This window comes from Cupressus sempervirens, chromosome 1 (assembly GCF_028749045.1).
Source record: "Cupressus sempervirens isolate cs-2001-9-10 chromosome 1, ASM2874904v1, whole genome shotgun sequence".
Lineage (NCBI taxonomy): Eukaryota > Viridiplantae > Streptophyta > Pinopsida > Cupressales > Cupressaceae > Cupressus > Cupressus sempervirens.
This window is the reverse complement of record NC_143118.1, coordinates 146,562,258-146,578,394: the sequence shown is the minus strand read 5'-3', so window position 1 is coordinate 146,578,394 and position 16,137 is coordinate 146,562,258. Positions and strand designations below refer to the sequence as shown.

At 35.9% G+C, this 16,137-nt stretch overlaps 1 protein-coding gene across 2 annotated transcripts in view; it reads left to right on the top strand.

Annotated features, from left to right (window-relative positions):
• Positions 1-2,787: 2,787 nt before the first annotated feature.
• LOC149576607 (protein DEHYDRATION-INDUCED 19-like) overlaps positions 2,788-16,137 on the top strand; it is a 75,258-nt gene continuing 61,908 nt past the window's right edge. The window contains exons 1-2 of one of the 2 annotated variants that reach the window (XM_089818269.1): positions 2,788-3,401; positions 3,938-4,092. In XM_089818269.1, the coding sequence (XP_089674395.1) occupies positions 3,341-3,401; positions 3,938-4,092 (216 nt within the window). In that variant the 5' untranslated portion in view covers positions 2,788-3,340. The remainder of the gene's footprint in view (positions 3,402-3,937; positions 4,093-16,137) is intronic. The other variant, XM_089818276.1, reaches the window with a different exon arrangement.

The following is a 16,137-nucleotide window of genomic DNA, read 5'->3' as shown; positions in this document are numbered from 1 at the left end:
AACTTTGGAGTGACTTCTAGAGGTAATCTATGGTGTTGTAAGAATAGGAAGCATGGTACATCATTGGGATGACAATGTTTGTCAAGGATCTTAAAGCCTATAGGTAAAGCTACAAAAATATAGTAGAAATAGATGCATCAATTGAAGGATTGATGATTTGAAAGATCTAGGAATTAGGGAAAAAATAAATTTAAGAGATTCACAGATCATCCCCAATGCAATAAGGACTAAGGACTAAACAAACTCTAAATTAGAAAATTAACTCTAAACTAGGAAGAGTATTGGACTTATAGATTATTTTAGTGAAATCAAGATTAATCACATCTAAAGGTAATAAAAAAGAAAATATTAAAGTTGTACAAAGTTGGACCACTAAAGAGGTTAGTGATGTGTATTACTCTATTTTAAAAAATACTTATTTGAAATCTTTCCTTTAATTTCATATCTCTTCAATTTTTCTTTTTTAACAAGGACGCATAGCGTCTAGTTCCTGTGGTTGTATAGTTATAATATAGTCAAAATGTTAGGTAAATAGTGAGTTGAAAGCTTGATCTAGTCTTTTATAATGGACTCAAATTTAAAATATGTTGAGTTATTTTAGGTTAGGAAGAGAAAACAATAATTATGGTAGGGATTGAAATAAATATATTTAATTTCTTTAATTTATGCTTACCTGTCATTTATTAATTCATAAGCCTGAGTTTCATATAATTGTAAAGAAATTAGACATGTATAAGTCAAAAATCACAGTAAGATGTAAGACTTCAACACAACTTTTTAACCAAACATAGTCAAATATTCACAAAATTAAAAAATCCTACAAAGAAGCTACTTGCACCATAATCTAGCAATAGATAATATGTTTACTGCACAAAGAAAACCCACCTACCTTGACAGTTGAGGGAATTAAGCATACTCTTAAGTTTTTAATTTAGTCTGTACAAGTTGCTTCTTTTCGCTGCATTCATGATATTCCTACGAGCTCTCTATCCAAGCTCAAATATAGTTTCCTTCTTCCTAACATCAAGCACAAATAATCTCGAAATGCATCTTACAAACAATGCATCAAGGGCAATAGAAACAATAAGAAAGATAAATGCAAAGAATTGAAAACCAATAGTGTACTAGAGAGAGCCATAGAAAATCCATAGCCGCTATTACAAACCTCCTTCCAAGGCTTTTATGTAGTGGAATGAGGGACAAGGATCAGTGAAAGCAACAACATCCTCTAAGAAATTGCAGGGAGATAACCCCACATAAATACTCCCAAAGAATTGCTACTATTGTCACTACTACTATTCCAATTACTAGTACTCTACCCTCCTATACCTTCTTCCTTTCCAAGCATTGCCAATATAAGATTCATAGCACAAATTCAAAGAATCAAACAAGCCACAGGGGATTCACAACCCTTAAAACCTTAGGCAAACCCTAAGAAACGTCAAATTGAAAATGACAATGTCGTAATTGATATGCAGCCAAAGCAAGACTTTGAATCCCGACATGAATGATTTGTGAAAAAAACTTTCTCACTCTTATCTGTGAACAAGTAATACACTTATCTACGAACAAGTAATACACGTTGTATGTTATCCAATGCAAAGACTCGTGTCTTGAATGTTCCAGAATATTTTTTGTTATTAAATTAAACTTCCTAACTCCTTAGCCGCATTTATTGAGTATAGATTTTTCTTGAAGAATGCATTAATTATGCACACTGACCATTGGCCTCTCTAGGAAAAAAATTCCTGCAAAATCAGCTGTAAACAATAGCACTTATGTAACCTAATAGATCGCTTGTTGAAAAAAAAATATTTTGTTCAAAATATTGTTTGGAAAAAGTATCCAGCATAATTAGAGGAAGCATATGGCAGATTTTGAGAGAGAGCGCCTTAGCAATGATCTTATAAGACACATTGAGGAGGGTGATGGGCCTCCAGTTGCAGACGTCCTCAGGATCACCAGCTTTAGGTATGAATTAAGCTTTTAGAATGGTATGCTTCAAGATAGACTTTGTGCTCCCAAAGATGTTTGTAAAATTCACAGGAAAATCCATCCGCCATGGAGTAAGCTGCCTCTTTAAGGTCTCCGGCTCCTCCCCATGGACGGGCGCACTCTGGCAAGTTTACCCGGCTGGCCTTGGCAATTTCTCCTCCGCGGCCAGACAAGAAGGATGCGGAGACTGCAACTACCCCAGATCCTGCGGATGCTACTGACGGCTGGACTGTTCCTAGTCCGCCTCACAATCCCACTGATGCGTGGGGATTTCCTGATAAAGATGATCCTCCTCCCTCTGCTGGTACTGCCTTGGCAGCATGAGGTTGTTCTTAATATATATATATATTTTTGATGAATAGTTTATAGTTGCTGGCTGCGGCCATGTTGTTTGCTCCGGCTTCGACCGATTGAACTCATTCGCGGAGTGATCCTATATCCCCCGACCATTTTTTGTGAATTGTAATCTTAGTAAATTTTATTAATTGAAAAGCACTATTCATCAAAAAAGTATCCGACATAATGACTGTTCATTCTATCTACCAATCAAAAAAAGAAAAAAAGATTTTGGAAAAATATTTTTAAATTGAAAAAAATTAAAAACATTACTGAAATTTATATATTGTTGAAAATTCTGAATTGTTTTTAGACCATTGAAAATAAAAATAGCATGCAATGGATGCTAGAGTATGCTTATAGACAAGAACTAATAAAACCTATGGACATACCCCTTGCACTTCTTTCGGTGCAAGTGCTAGTATAATCAAAATTTGAGAAAGTGGGTCGATAATCATATTCAAACAAGAGGCCGTATAGACAATTCTCTGACTGAAATTTCCAGGCTATGGTAGAAAGCATGTGTCCACGCATAGATCATCATTCTGTTTACAGGAAACGGGTCCCAATCCCCAGTCAGTGCAGAAGTAACAGAGCTCTCAATTGACGGGAATCTCGTAGAAAAGCCTTAACTTCCCACGTCATCATAAACAGACCACAACTTGATACGGGAATCCACGTGTCAGCAGGGAAAGCCAAGAAAAGGTGCCAGCGCACAATTCAGCAAAGTTGCCATGTCTCCTACAGTCGAGGAAGATTCCAATAGGACGACAAGTACTGGCGGCCCACACGGGGGTTACTGGTTCAGCCGGTTGACAGGAAGCTGAATTTTCAACAGATTTCCACATACCCATTTTTTTTCTATTAAAAATCCAATTTGTTTTTCACTAGTTTCAGGACCCAATTAATTGGGAAGAGTATATTGCATTAGTGCTAGAAAGAAACATAAGGTTTTGTTGCCTTTTACTTATCGTAAAGGTTAAGTTACAGAGGACCAGTTCCAATTACAATGGATGAAGAAATCTGGTCTGATTCTATTAAGCGCCAGCAAGCCAATCACCTAGTTGCAGGTTTTTATCATCTCCTTGAATCTTATTCCTTCTTTTATCGAAGTGTACTTTTTGTACTTTTTATTAGAAAACAAGCTTCAGGAGAAAATTGCGTCGACAAAAGTCTACTCCAGCTTTCTGGCTGCTTTTCTTATCTATTATCATAAATGCCCATTATCGCTCATCCTGACGAGGGGAAATGCCTATACAAAGTTTTGTCTAAGCAATTTTCTCGTACAGAGCAGCCTGAAATGTTGTACATTTCCAGTAACAGGATTAATTCTAATGGGTAATGAGTAATCAATATGAGTCACAAAGCGCAGCTTGAAATGGACATTGAAACTTGTCTACTTTCTTATGAAGCTTGTTTCTGTAAACAATTTAGATTGTGTACATGAAGTCTCCTGAACTCCGGAACATTATTTTGCTTAAGGCTGAACCTGAGAACTTATAATCATACAATATTGTTGGCCCATGGATCCTACATGTTCTTCTCCTACTATAGGTTTTGAGTTAATTTCTTCGCTAAGCAGTTTGTACATTGCATGTAATTGTAGATACAGATCGGCTTATGCCCTTGGAGGGTTTGGAGGAGGAAGATGAAGAAATTAGACAAGATCTTTCTTGTCCCTTTTGTTACAGGGATTTTGATGCAGACACACTCTGTCGCCATCTGCAGGATGAGCACTGCTTCCAGGCCAAGAGGAAACAGGTACGTCTTTTAGCCAATGCCCAAACAGATAGCTTAAATCCTTTATGGAGTTAAGCCTATCAGACTTTTAGCGTTGCTACAGCCTACAATGATTTCATGTACAATTACATGTAATCCTTGGATTACTAGGATCGTAAAATATTTAGCAGCAGATACACAATCCTTATCCCAACAGCTGAGCTCTGAACTACATTTCGGATTAGCTCAAGAAAATATCTTAAGCCCTGAGCCTGACCAGCTCAATACAAATCCACAAAATCTTTTTTTCTTTTTCTTTCTGATACCAGACATTGCCAAATAAATTAAGTTAACCAGAACCAGAAAAATGTTATAACATATACCAAAAATATAATTTACCAGGGCATTTGCTTTTGTATTGGTCCAAGCTTCAGTCTTTTCAGTGTAAATGATTTTATACATGCATGTAAAGGCCATTCAATCGAAGGTTGTATTTGTCTTTTTTCTTGCATACTTCTTGATAAGGAGCATTTGCTATTAATGTCTCATTATAAACTACACCATATGCCTTCAACGGCATTTTACTTTTTAACCTTCTGCAGCTCAATGATCTATCAGCACTAGGTGGTTCCTTAGTCCTATATATTCTTTAGCTTTGAGCCCTCATAAACTACTCTAAACAATACCCACTTTTTATGGTGGAGAAAGCAGTATCGATGATGTATTCCCTTAGGATGTTTATGCATTAGGGGCTTCTACAGGGATTGCTATGAAATATTATTCTTTCTGAATCAATTGCAGGGAAATGATAAATTAAACTTCATGAACCATCTTTCATGATCAGCAGTTCACAAGAATCTATCATGAATTTAATCCACCTGTAACTCTTTGCGATGATGCTCATAAAGGTGAATCAGTCACAGTGAACTTATAGAAATGAACCATTGCATATTCTCCATTGACACAACAGAATTCATTCAGGAGTTTACAAAACCTAGCAGTATTTGTCTCAGGAACACAAGCATGAAGTTTTGCTGGGATCAAGTTCACTTAACTTATTAACCCAGTTGTGGAATCTTTAGCAATTACCATTGACAATGAATGTTTCATAAAGCATGATTCTAGATGAATGTTGCAAATAGAAGCTAACTGGGCTTGCTAATGGATAAAGCCCATTTTTACAACTGCTTTAGCTCAAATAGAACTGTGATGGGAAAACTCCTGGGAAGCATTGCTTACAGAGAGCAGTTCCATACATTATTTAGTGATGCAATGCAGTAATTGATTTCATTTGTATCAATTCCACTACTTCACCTGTGAGCATCATCTAGATGCAGTGAATTTCAAGTGGTCCTTTCAAGCTAGTTAGAGATGTATTCTTGTCATCTACTTCTCATGAGGCACGGGGCACTATGACTGACATGATATTAGGATTTGCTTGTTTAATTTTATCCTAAGTGTTTCATCTCAATTGATTTCTAGAAGTATTTCCATTTTGTTTCTTCAATAGAATGGAATTGGATTTCAAGTTATGTAATATCCCGGTAGAATATTATCTCCAAATTTACCTCAAATAATTTTCAGAACATAAACAGATAGATGATGTAATGTAAACAACAAGATAACTAGTAAATTCTCATTAAAATCCCCTAGAATATGTTATTGCATTATACATCAGCAATACAATAACCAGATATCAAGTCCAATCTTAAATACAAAAAATACAGTTAGATTGGAAACAACAATAAAATGCACCTGTAATCCCAAGTATTATCCCAAGTGTGAATTCTGATATGAATCCACCACAAGATGAATCGGGGCTACGTCCAAGCCACCCAAGAAGAGCCCGAAGGTTTCTGTCCTCAGGATCCTCAACAAGAGAAAACTAGCAGCTTCACAAAGTTCTTCAAAGAGAAACCAGAAAATAAGTTTCAAATCTGAGCCTAGCTGAAAATGAAGGAGTCTCTCTCTTTTAATGCCCAACAGTGACTCTAACTCCCTCCTTATGTCTTTTGTCTTGTTCCCCCTTTGTCACCTTTTTTACTCCGTTTAATAATATAAAATTGGCCCCATTTTAATTCTACAGTAAGCTCTCAAAAACCAAATTAAGTATTATATATAATTGGTCTTACTTTTCTCAAGGTCCCATAAAAGGGGACATTACAGTCCTCCCTTGAGATTGCTTGCCCTCAAGCAATCATGAGTGCATAAGCCAATACTGGGATCACATATCCATTTGCTAGCATCATTGTGGCTCATACTAGTAACTCTAAAGTCAAGACCTGCCATGCTGTGGCACCAAAAATGAGTAGCAATCCAACTATGACTATGATCACTGGATCCCATGTCAATCTTTGAATCTCTGTTGCAACTGTAGGCTGCGCGACTCTAATCATAAATCTCCGACTATGTAGCATCTCAACATAATCCACGAAGTGTTAAACATGTAATGTCCCCTCTTTAGTTCGACATGGCATTGATCATGGATTTGCCTATTCCAGACTCTCATAGGCAAATGGTGTGGAAAGAGAGTCAATTCTGCGGATCAGATAGTCATATCTTGCTCTTGAAGAAGTGTTAAGAGGTTATATTTTATCATTATGTGATATTGGGGCCCACATGTTATAATTTTAATTTGAGTTGCACTTTTTATTTTATAAAATTACTTTATTATAAAAAGTGCATTATAATGAGAATTTATAAAGGATGTTTCTAGAAGTTCTAGCAACTTCTTAGAAAAGTGAATAAATAGAGGGCTGGGCCTCTCATTTGGACATGCTTGGATTGGAGAACTCTTCTACTTCTTCATTGTGAAGACATTTGTGGGCTTTGGATCTGCAAATTATTCGATCTTTGGGAACGAATCACTCCCTTGGATTGGCGACTTTGAGGGTGTGAAATATCACCTGAATTGTTGCATAATTGGAGTTGGTATTCAACCATCTCATTGGAGCTTATTGAGAATTCGTTGTTAGGGTTTGTTTTTGGTTGGAATAAGGATTTCAGATTTGCCCTATCATTGGAGAAGCATTTGACAAGAGTTTGAAGACAGAATAAGTGCATTTTCAGAATTGGCAAAGCAGGGTTCGGAACCACATAATTGCTCATATCTCCTCAACCCCTTGGAGTTATTTTTTATGGTTTTACAGGGTTACTACCTAACCCTAGGCGCCCATTTTCCTTGCATTTGGGGGTCCCAAAACCCTAATATTATTTTATTTCAGCAGCCGTACAGGTACGGCCTGGTACGGCCCTGCTAGTTTGGGCAGCAGCAGCAAATTAAGGACAGTTTGGGGGTGCGGTTGGAGGTCTTCATCAACGATCTGCAGCAAAACGTGGTGTTCTCCCATAGTTCTTCAAACCAGGTTCTTGCATTCTGAAATATATGTCAATTTTTGGGTAAATTTGCTGTCATACAATCATTGTAATAATCAGTCCAGAATTGGTAATAAAAATAATTTCAGAATTTATTGCATTGTAATTGAAATATAGTTCAATGGCTTTATATATATTGTAATTCTGTGATTATATTCTGAAAGTATCAAATCTGAAATTACCATATTCTGAATATTGTTACTGTTACACGCCAAGTGTTTGACAAAATTCCTAAGTTCAGTTTGAGGGTTTCTGTGGCCTTTATAGAGTAATTTTATAAAATAAAAAGTGCAACTCAAATTAAAATTATAACATGTGGGCCCCAATATCACATAATGATAAAATATAACCTCTTAACACTTCTTCAAGAGCAAGATATGACTATCTGATCCGCAGAATTGACTCTCTTTCCACACCATTTGCCTATGAGAGTCTGGAATAGGCAAATCCATGATCAATGCCATGTCGAACTAAAGAGGGGACATTACAAAACATACGTCGTGTTAAGACCTAGATCCCAAACCAGCCTGTCAACTCGATCCTGGGAGTAGAAATAGGTGTCTATCAATCTATCATCATCTTGAATCAACCAACTAAGCAAATAGATCATACCATCAAAACCAAAAATATCTCCAATATGTAGCAAATCCAACTCACAAGACCCCCACACGCTGCTGCTATAATACGAATCAAGAATAGAAATGGTACCCATATTGTCATTTTTCCTTTGAATCAAAAGGGAAATCATCTCATGAAGTATGTGCCACAAGTATAAATCAATCTGCAACTCACTAACTTCCAAAAGTTGAGCCAAATCTGAAATTATACTAGTAGTCCAAGTAGGGTTGCCATTGATAACTGGAGCATGTAGAAAGATAAAATCACCATTTAATAAGTAGGCAGCTGTCATATCATAAGAACTTGGTGATAAATCTCTAGGTAAGGTGTAAAAACCCTCAGGGCACTCTAAAGACAACTTTGAATAATCTTCTTCACCATGAATATCAACACTAGTATCAAAACTAGGATCAACATCTCCATCAATGAAGTGACCAACATCAAGCGAAGTCTCTAAATCATTTTCACTTGTTTCATTCCTATCCACGTGGCATTGTTTAGATATATAACTGCTGTTGTAAAACTCAGAACCCATGTGTTTGACTTCTTTTTGGTCCTTAAAACTTGGTTCATCATAATAAGCCTCATGCAGGTCTGGTGAAATGTGGGTACTAAGTTCACCTTCATTCTCACCAAGGATATTGATCCCTTCTACAATGTGTAAGATATCCTTGATCTTATGATCATCTTCCATGGGAGTAGCTGTCATAGAAATCTGATTTTCAGCTCGGAATAAAGAGTGATGTGTCATGCTTAGTTGGAGACATAACTCATCTATCTCCTTCTCTTTATCTTCAGCATGATCAATAGCCATGTTTTTGTCTTTCAGCAACTTAAAGTAATCTGATTTGATCATTTCCAATGACTCTTTGAGTGTTTCCAAAATTCCACTATTAATTCTATTCACTGTCATTTTTTCCCTTTCCTTCTTTTGAACTTCCCACAACACCTTTGCAATGCTCTTATGGGTGTTATCAAGGTGCACTAATGCTGCGATAACCATATCATCTGATACTTTCAGGTTATCTACCAAATTATATGCTCTGTTATTATCAACGAGAAATGAAATTTCTGATTGGTTCTTCAAATCAGCCCCTATGTTGATGTCATTATTTTCAGTTGTGCTCTTTTTATGATTTTCCTCCATCTCAAAATGTTTTACCTCATCAATTATGACGTCATTGTTTTCACCTAGTCCATCCTCGTGGAGAGATTCATTTTCAACCTTTTGATCACCATTATGTTTGTCAATTAAAACCTCCAATTCACCAAATAAGATACTAGCATAATCCTTACCAACATCCATAGTGGGTTCCCTTTCATCATCTTCATCATGTAGAGGCTGGAGTAATGAATCCTCAACTTCCTCAACACTGATCTGCACTTCTTGGGCTGACTCTTCCTCCTTGTTATCCTCGCAAGAGTGACCATGAGACCAAGATTGCTTGCAATTAGAACAAAGCTTCTCTTTCCTCATTTTATTCTTGCTCACCTTTTGAGATTCTACAACTTATAATTCCTTTGCCTTTGGTCCTTGTTTAGCCTGTTGTTGTTTGTACTTTTTTGGCTCACATTGTTTGAGCACCCGGTTGACCAGCTTATAAGCACTTTGTGAAGCCTTTTGTTTTCTATTTGAAATTGATAACAACATTTGAAGTAGTGGCTGGAAATGAGCATCAATCTCATTAATTGATATAACCATAATGTTTTCCATGGCTGCAATAACATCTGCATTGTGTTCTTCCCTGATTGTGCCTAATAGATTTTGAAACATGGTATGTATTAAATTGTACAATCCCATGTCAAGCATAAGATTGCATAATCTGATTTCTGCAAATGTCTCCAGTATAGCAGCCCTTCTAGGGAAATGACTACTACTGCAATCCCCAAGATTTTGAAAACTATCAACAACAAGTTGTATCACCTCCTTCATGACGTCTTCTTCATAAGGTTCTTGCAGTGCTAAAATTCTTATGACCTCTATTAGACAAGAAGCGACTACTAGTGTAATCTTGGCATCTGAATGTTTCAGCCACTTGTGTTGATTCAAACTTGTAACCGTAGGAACAAGAGCTATTTGCAATAAATTAGAGGGTGATTGATCTACCATTGCTAAAATTCCTTCCAATTCAATCAATGTGCCAAGGACCTTTCAATTGTCTATAAATTCCAATTCAAGTTTGTTACCTGTTTTACAGATTACGTTGGCTAAATTGGTTTCTGATGCCATTATCAAGCTTGAAAAACTTTGAATCTTCCCTGTTCACTCTCTCCTCCTACAATTTTTGGATATAATGCATAACATGTATTAATCAGAAAATTCACTTCAACAATGTCTCAGCATCCCATAACATAAACTGTCAAATTCTGCCAACTGGAAGAAGGGATTATTTTGTCTATTCAATGAAAGAAACCAACACTGTGATATATGTATGATCACTCTCGTAGAAAAGACTTAGAGGGAAAACTTCACTGTGTCATTTGTCAGATAATTTGCATTCAACAGCTTGCAAAGATGAGACCAAGTAGTATTCGAGGAATCAATTTCTTGCTAGCTGTTCAGAAATAGTAAGAACCAATTTTCTACATTGACAGTGCCAAGACAAAAGGTTAACTGTATTGCCAAATGCTAGTTTGTTGCCACTGTGTCTTGGCCTGTACAATAACAGAACTCTAGAAAACAATATATCCTTTCTTCACCAGGATTTCAGCTCAAATTTGAATACATTCAACCTCAGCTCCACCAATAGCAAACAACAGAAAGGATAAATTGCAGCAGAGCTGTTCTTTGCAAATAATAATCAGACTTTCAGACTTACTCCTAAATCTCACAGACATGACATCTGTATAACTGTGAATCCCGATGGTGGTGACTTAACAAACTTCCCTTGGCTCTATAACTCCCAGTCTTCAATAGCATCTGTTGTGCTTCATAGTACAATCTATAACAGTGATGCCGATAACTACAATCTTCTTTGGTTAATGTAGCCCAACGTGTATTCACTTGAAGCTCCTTCCTGCTGGTTTCAATGCAAAGGTTACAGGCTGAATGGTCTGGGAATGCATGTAATGCCCACATTAATGATAGGAACAAGAATTTGCATAGCTAAGGAAAAAATGAATTCAAAATCTGATGTGTGCACTTCTATTATTCCGCCCAGGTAGAAACAGTATCTCTACAACCATGATAATATCTCCTGAGATATTCGCCTTACAAGCTCATTAAATTTGTTGTTACCATATGTAATATACCATTTTTACCATGCTGAAAACAAAGAACATATTCTAAAACAATAACCAAATATCATAATGGAATGACATAAGTAATTTAGAAACAAAACATGGAAACTACATTAAATAATGATTACATTCATTTCATATGAAAAACAACTAAATTAACTTTCATAACTGAATTCTATGGTTGCAATTGATTTAACTATATGAAGCATGGAGGGATTTGAATAGCTAGGGCCAGAGGCACACCTAATTATCCAAACACCTTGTTGAGTAAACACAACGGAAGCAAACACACAGAGAACAACACCAAGGAGAGAGAGAGTAAACACTTTTATTCATTCATCCAATTATCAGTGTACATTCCCAACTGTAAGGCCTTCTGGGTTACGGCCAGATAGAAAATACAACTTCAATATCCACGATCCAGCTTGAAATTCACTTTTTCAGAAACATCTGCTTTGAACTCTCTAAGTCCCCTGCTAACCTAAACCTAAGCGCCCTTATTTATACTTGCCAAAATGGATTACAGAAGATTCTAGATCATTACATAATAGAAAGGCCAACCTTAAAATGGTTTGCACACATCCCAAGACAATATCCTAGTATTAAACTTACGATCCAAATTAAATACATAAGTCGGCTCAAACTAAGAACCAATTACAAACAAAATTGGTCAAAGAAGGAACCAAGCATCAGTAAATATCAAGCTCACTTGGCACATAAAGGAACACTCGGCCAACATTGAAGAGTTCAACCAACACTGGATAGCTGAGCCAATATTGGACAACTCAGCAGGAACTGGAACTCCGTAGTAACTGGAACTCAACAGTAACTGGCACTCGGCAGTAACTAGCAGAATGAACAAAAATAAGCAGGATTACAAGGCAACCTAGGATGCTTCTGCATCACTATATTTACATCTGTACATTTCAAAGTAAAAATAAAGGTACATGCAAGTAAAAGATTTAGAATTCGTACATGAACTGAAATAATTATCGACAAGTTGTGCAAGCCTTGACATCTGCTAAAAGGAGAAGCATTGACATAGGCTTAACCTCACAACCGTGGACCTTAACATATCCCCACACAATCTCTTACGAGGAAGGCCCTTCCTAACCCAGGTTATGCTTGGGGCACCATAGTCTTGGCATCCTGAGCATACTGGTGTTAGAGTGTCGACTAAGCAACAGACAAGACTGAGGAATTCCTCTGTCAACCTTCCCTTTGTCAGCTAACACTCCTGACCTCTAGTGATCATTTGTGGCAAGCATGCCTCTAACCTACATTGGGCAAGGATTTAGATGGGCATTAATCAGCCTGATCACCACCGCTTGACTTGACAACCGATTATATCTTGGACAACCATGAGCTTACTTAGTCTTAAGCAATTTCTTTCTTGTTGTGTTCATATAATAAAATATACTGATTAATAAATTTTTATTTCTTGCAGTATATCTTTCCTCTTCACCCATTTATACTTGGCTCTACCAGCATTGGGTGCATCCTAGGAAACTGCTGGTATGTATCAAGTTTCATAGAAATCAAAAAGAATACTTCAGGCTGTTATAGCCAGCCTCATACAATGAAAGAATATTATGCATTATCAATTATTGATAACTTCTTCCTCAAGGGATTATAGCAGTTCCATTCCTACAGGTAGATACCCGAAATGCATAGATGTGAACTTGTCATTTATAAAGAAAGAGTAAGACCGATGCTTCTCAGATATAAAATCAAACATATGAACATAATACTATGCCAAACATATAGAAAAGAGCAAAACCAATGCTTCTCAGATATAAAATCGAGCATATGAACATAATACTATGTCAAACATATAGAAAAGAGCAAAACCGATGCTTCTCAAATATGAAATCGAGCATATGAACAAGATACTATGTCATTTGTAAGTGACATTAAATAAGAAGGGAGTTTTTGCAATGTAAAAAGGCATAGCATAAAATGAGAGTAGCATGCAAAATGTTCATGACCTGAGAATGTTTAACAAATGCAATCGCTAAAGCGATCCTACTGTGTACACTTATGACTTCTTCCTATTCAACTCAACACTACAGAGTGATGTGGTACTACGCTCCAAGTCTCAGGTGGAAGGATGAGAAAAATACTTGATCTTGAGAAAAATGACAAAACAAGAATGAGACAAGATCATGCAATCAAATGATCCTTCAGCCATAGGGAAGGGAGATAAAGTCTCTCGCTCGGTTACAAGAAGGAGCTCGATATTGGTTAGATGAACTCCAATATCAATTGTAAAAAGTAGGCGCTGATAGGAAAGGTGGCAACACTCACTATTTGGAGTCATATTAAAACATAAAGATTATATTTTACCATGTTTTAAATCAAATGTCTTTACATATATTCATATATGTACATATATAAATATAATGTCATCATGTTATTGAATTCTATCTCTATTTGTACATACATATATACATATATTTATGTGTGTGTAATTTTTGAGAGTTTGCATGACTATCATTATATTCTCTCTAGATACATACGCATATCTATATATATAGGTACAATTCTTAGATATTTTCAGAGTATCATGATGGCATCATATATATATATATATATATATATATATATATATATATACGTATATACATATATGTAAAATACCTAATGTTGATCACTTCTAGTCTCAAAATAAGAGAGAGAGGTAAGAGTTATTTTCATGATTCCACAATAATAACTTGTTTCTCCATTTAAATTAAGATATCAAGAAAACAAAATAATTGATAACTGTCACAACAGCTAACAACTAGTAACCTTTATCTTAAAATATAGGTTCATTTTTAGTTGAAATAACAGTTATCAACTAACAAGATATTTATACATGAATCAAATTGGTTAATCATAACTTCCATTTCACAAGATCATGATATCCAAGAGTTTCTAACTGACCATTACCACGGCTATAATATTATTTTTAAACAATAAAATTTTTGGGATGTAACTGTTGGAAATGTAAGAGTGTAACTGAGAGGGGAGGGGTGAATCAGTTACAACAAAAACAATTCCTTGTCCCTTAGATGTCAATACAAACTTTCATTGACCATGCAATACTGACTAGCTTGGTTAACATTAGAATTTTATTGTCACTCAGTCAGTAAAGCAATCTTAAAATTTATTAATCTGTTTTATCCTTTAGTAACTTGGTTGCAAATAACCAAACAACATGAACACAGATGACACCAAGATTTAACGTGGAAACCCAATTTGTGAAAAACCACCTTGCAACTAGTCACAATAATTTTCACTCTTTTGAAGTGAGACCTATTAGGAGCCAACCCTATTAAAGGGTACAAAACATACTGTTAAGTGTGATCCTGTTAGAGGATTTAGATCACCCTGTTAGGAGTGGCCTTGTTAGAAGTCTTTAAATGCTTCGATATTGAAATGTGACCTTGTTAGAGGATTTACAAAATGACTGTTAAGTCAACTCCGTTAAGAGATTTCTTTACTGCTACAATGGTTAGAAGTTAACAACAATTTTGACCTGATTAATGAAGGAACTTCCTTTGCAGATTTAGATCTTTGTTCTGGCTTGACCTCTAGATCCTTCTTGATCAAATGTTCTTTGTAACTTATCTTCCACACTTTCATGCTCTGCCTTTGCCTTCGCTTGCATAGTCATCTTATTCCATATTCCACTTATTGCTCTTTTTATATCCTCACATCTTGACCTTTCTTATATATCATAAGCTAGGACTAGTCGGCTTGAATACCCTTCCAAACAATCAATAAACATCCAAATAGTTGGCCTCAAACAATTAATTATTAGACAATTACGTTCTATTGTCGCTTGGTCAATACTAGGATTGAACACTCGGTCAACACTGCGAGTCCTTTGATGCCCGACCACTTAGTCAATATTGCAAGTCCTTTGATGCCTAACCACTAAGTCAATACTACAAGTAGAAATCTCTTCATTAACCAACTACTCGGTTAATAGTGGAAAAGTCTTCTTTACCCGACTGCTCGGTCAATACTGAGATATACAAGGTTAGTACTGCAAACTCTACATTGCTAGGTTAATATTGATATTTTGTGTGAACATCAATGACAATATACAATTGAAGAATTGCATCCAATACTAACACCATATCTACATCTATCATATGTTGCGATGAAGCTCAAATGACATCAGAATGTATTTCCCAACAAGATTCTATAACAACGAATATTTTTCCTAGTAACAATTACATATTCTGAATTTCAAAACTATCCATTTGTATTATCTAAAGAAGGCTCAAAATATTCGTCTTTGTGCGTTATTCTTTTAAGAATTTTGATGTTGTAAGAAACTATATTATTTGTTTGTTAGTTCGGTATTTCTAAAGTTGGGACATTAATTATCTATGCAATCCGACACTTGCCCATCCACCACAAACTTAAGTATTATTGTGGCATGCAAATTACATCTTTTTTTCGTAACCTGCGAATGTCCTTCTATGTTCAACCCAAGGCTATGTTTTTAAAATAACTCTGCATAATATTCATGAAGTAACCCAAACTCCCAGAGTTGGTGGCGGCTTGAAAGTTCGGTATTTCTAAAGTTGGGACATTAATTATCTATGCAACCCGACACTTGCCCATCCACCACAAACTTAAGTATTATTGTGGCATGCAAATTACATCTTTTTTTTCGTAACCTGCGAATGTCCTTCTATGTTCAACCCAGGGCTATGTTTTTAAAATAACTCTGCATAATATTCATGAAGTAACTCAAACTCCCAGAGCTGGTGGCAGCTTGAAAGTTGTTAAGTTCTTACAAGTATTGTGCATTCGTTGTGAGACTAATCTCCTTTGATGGGCCATGATACCATACCT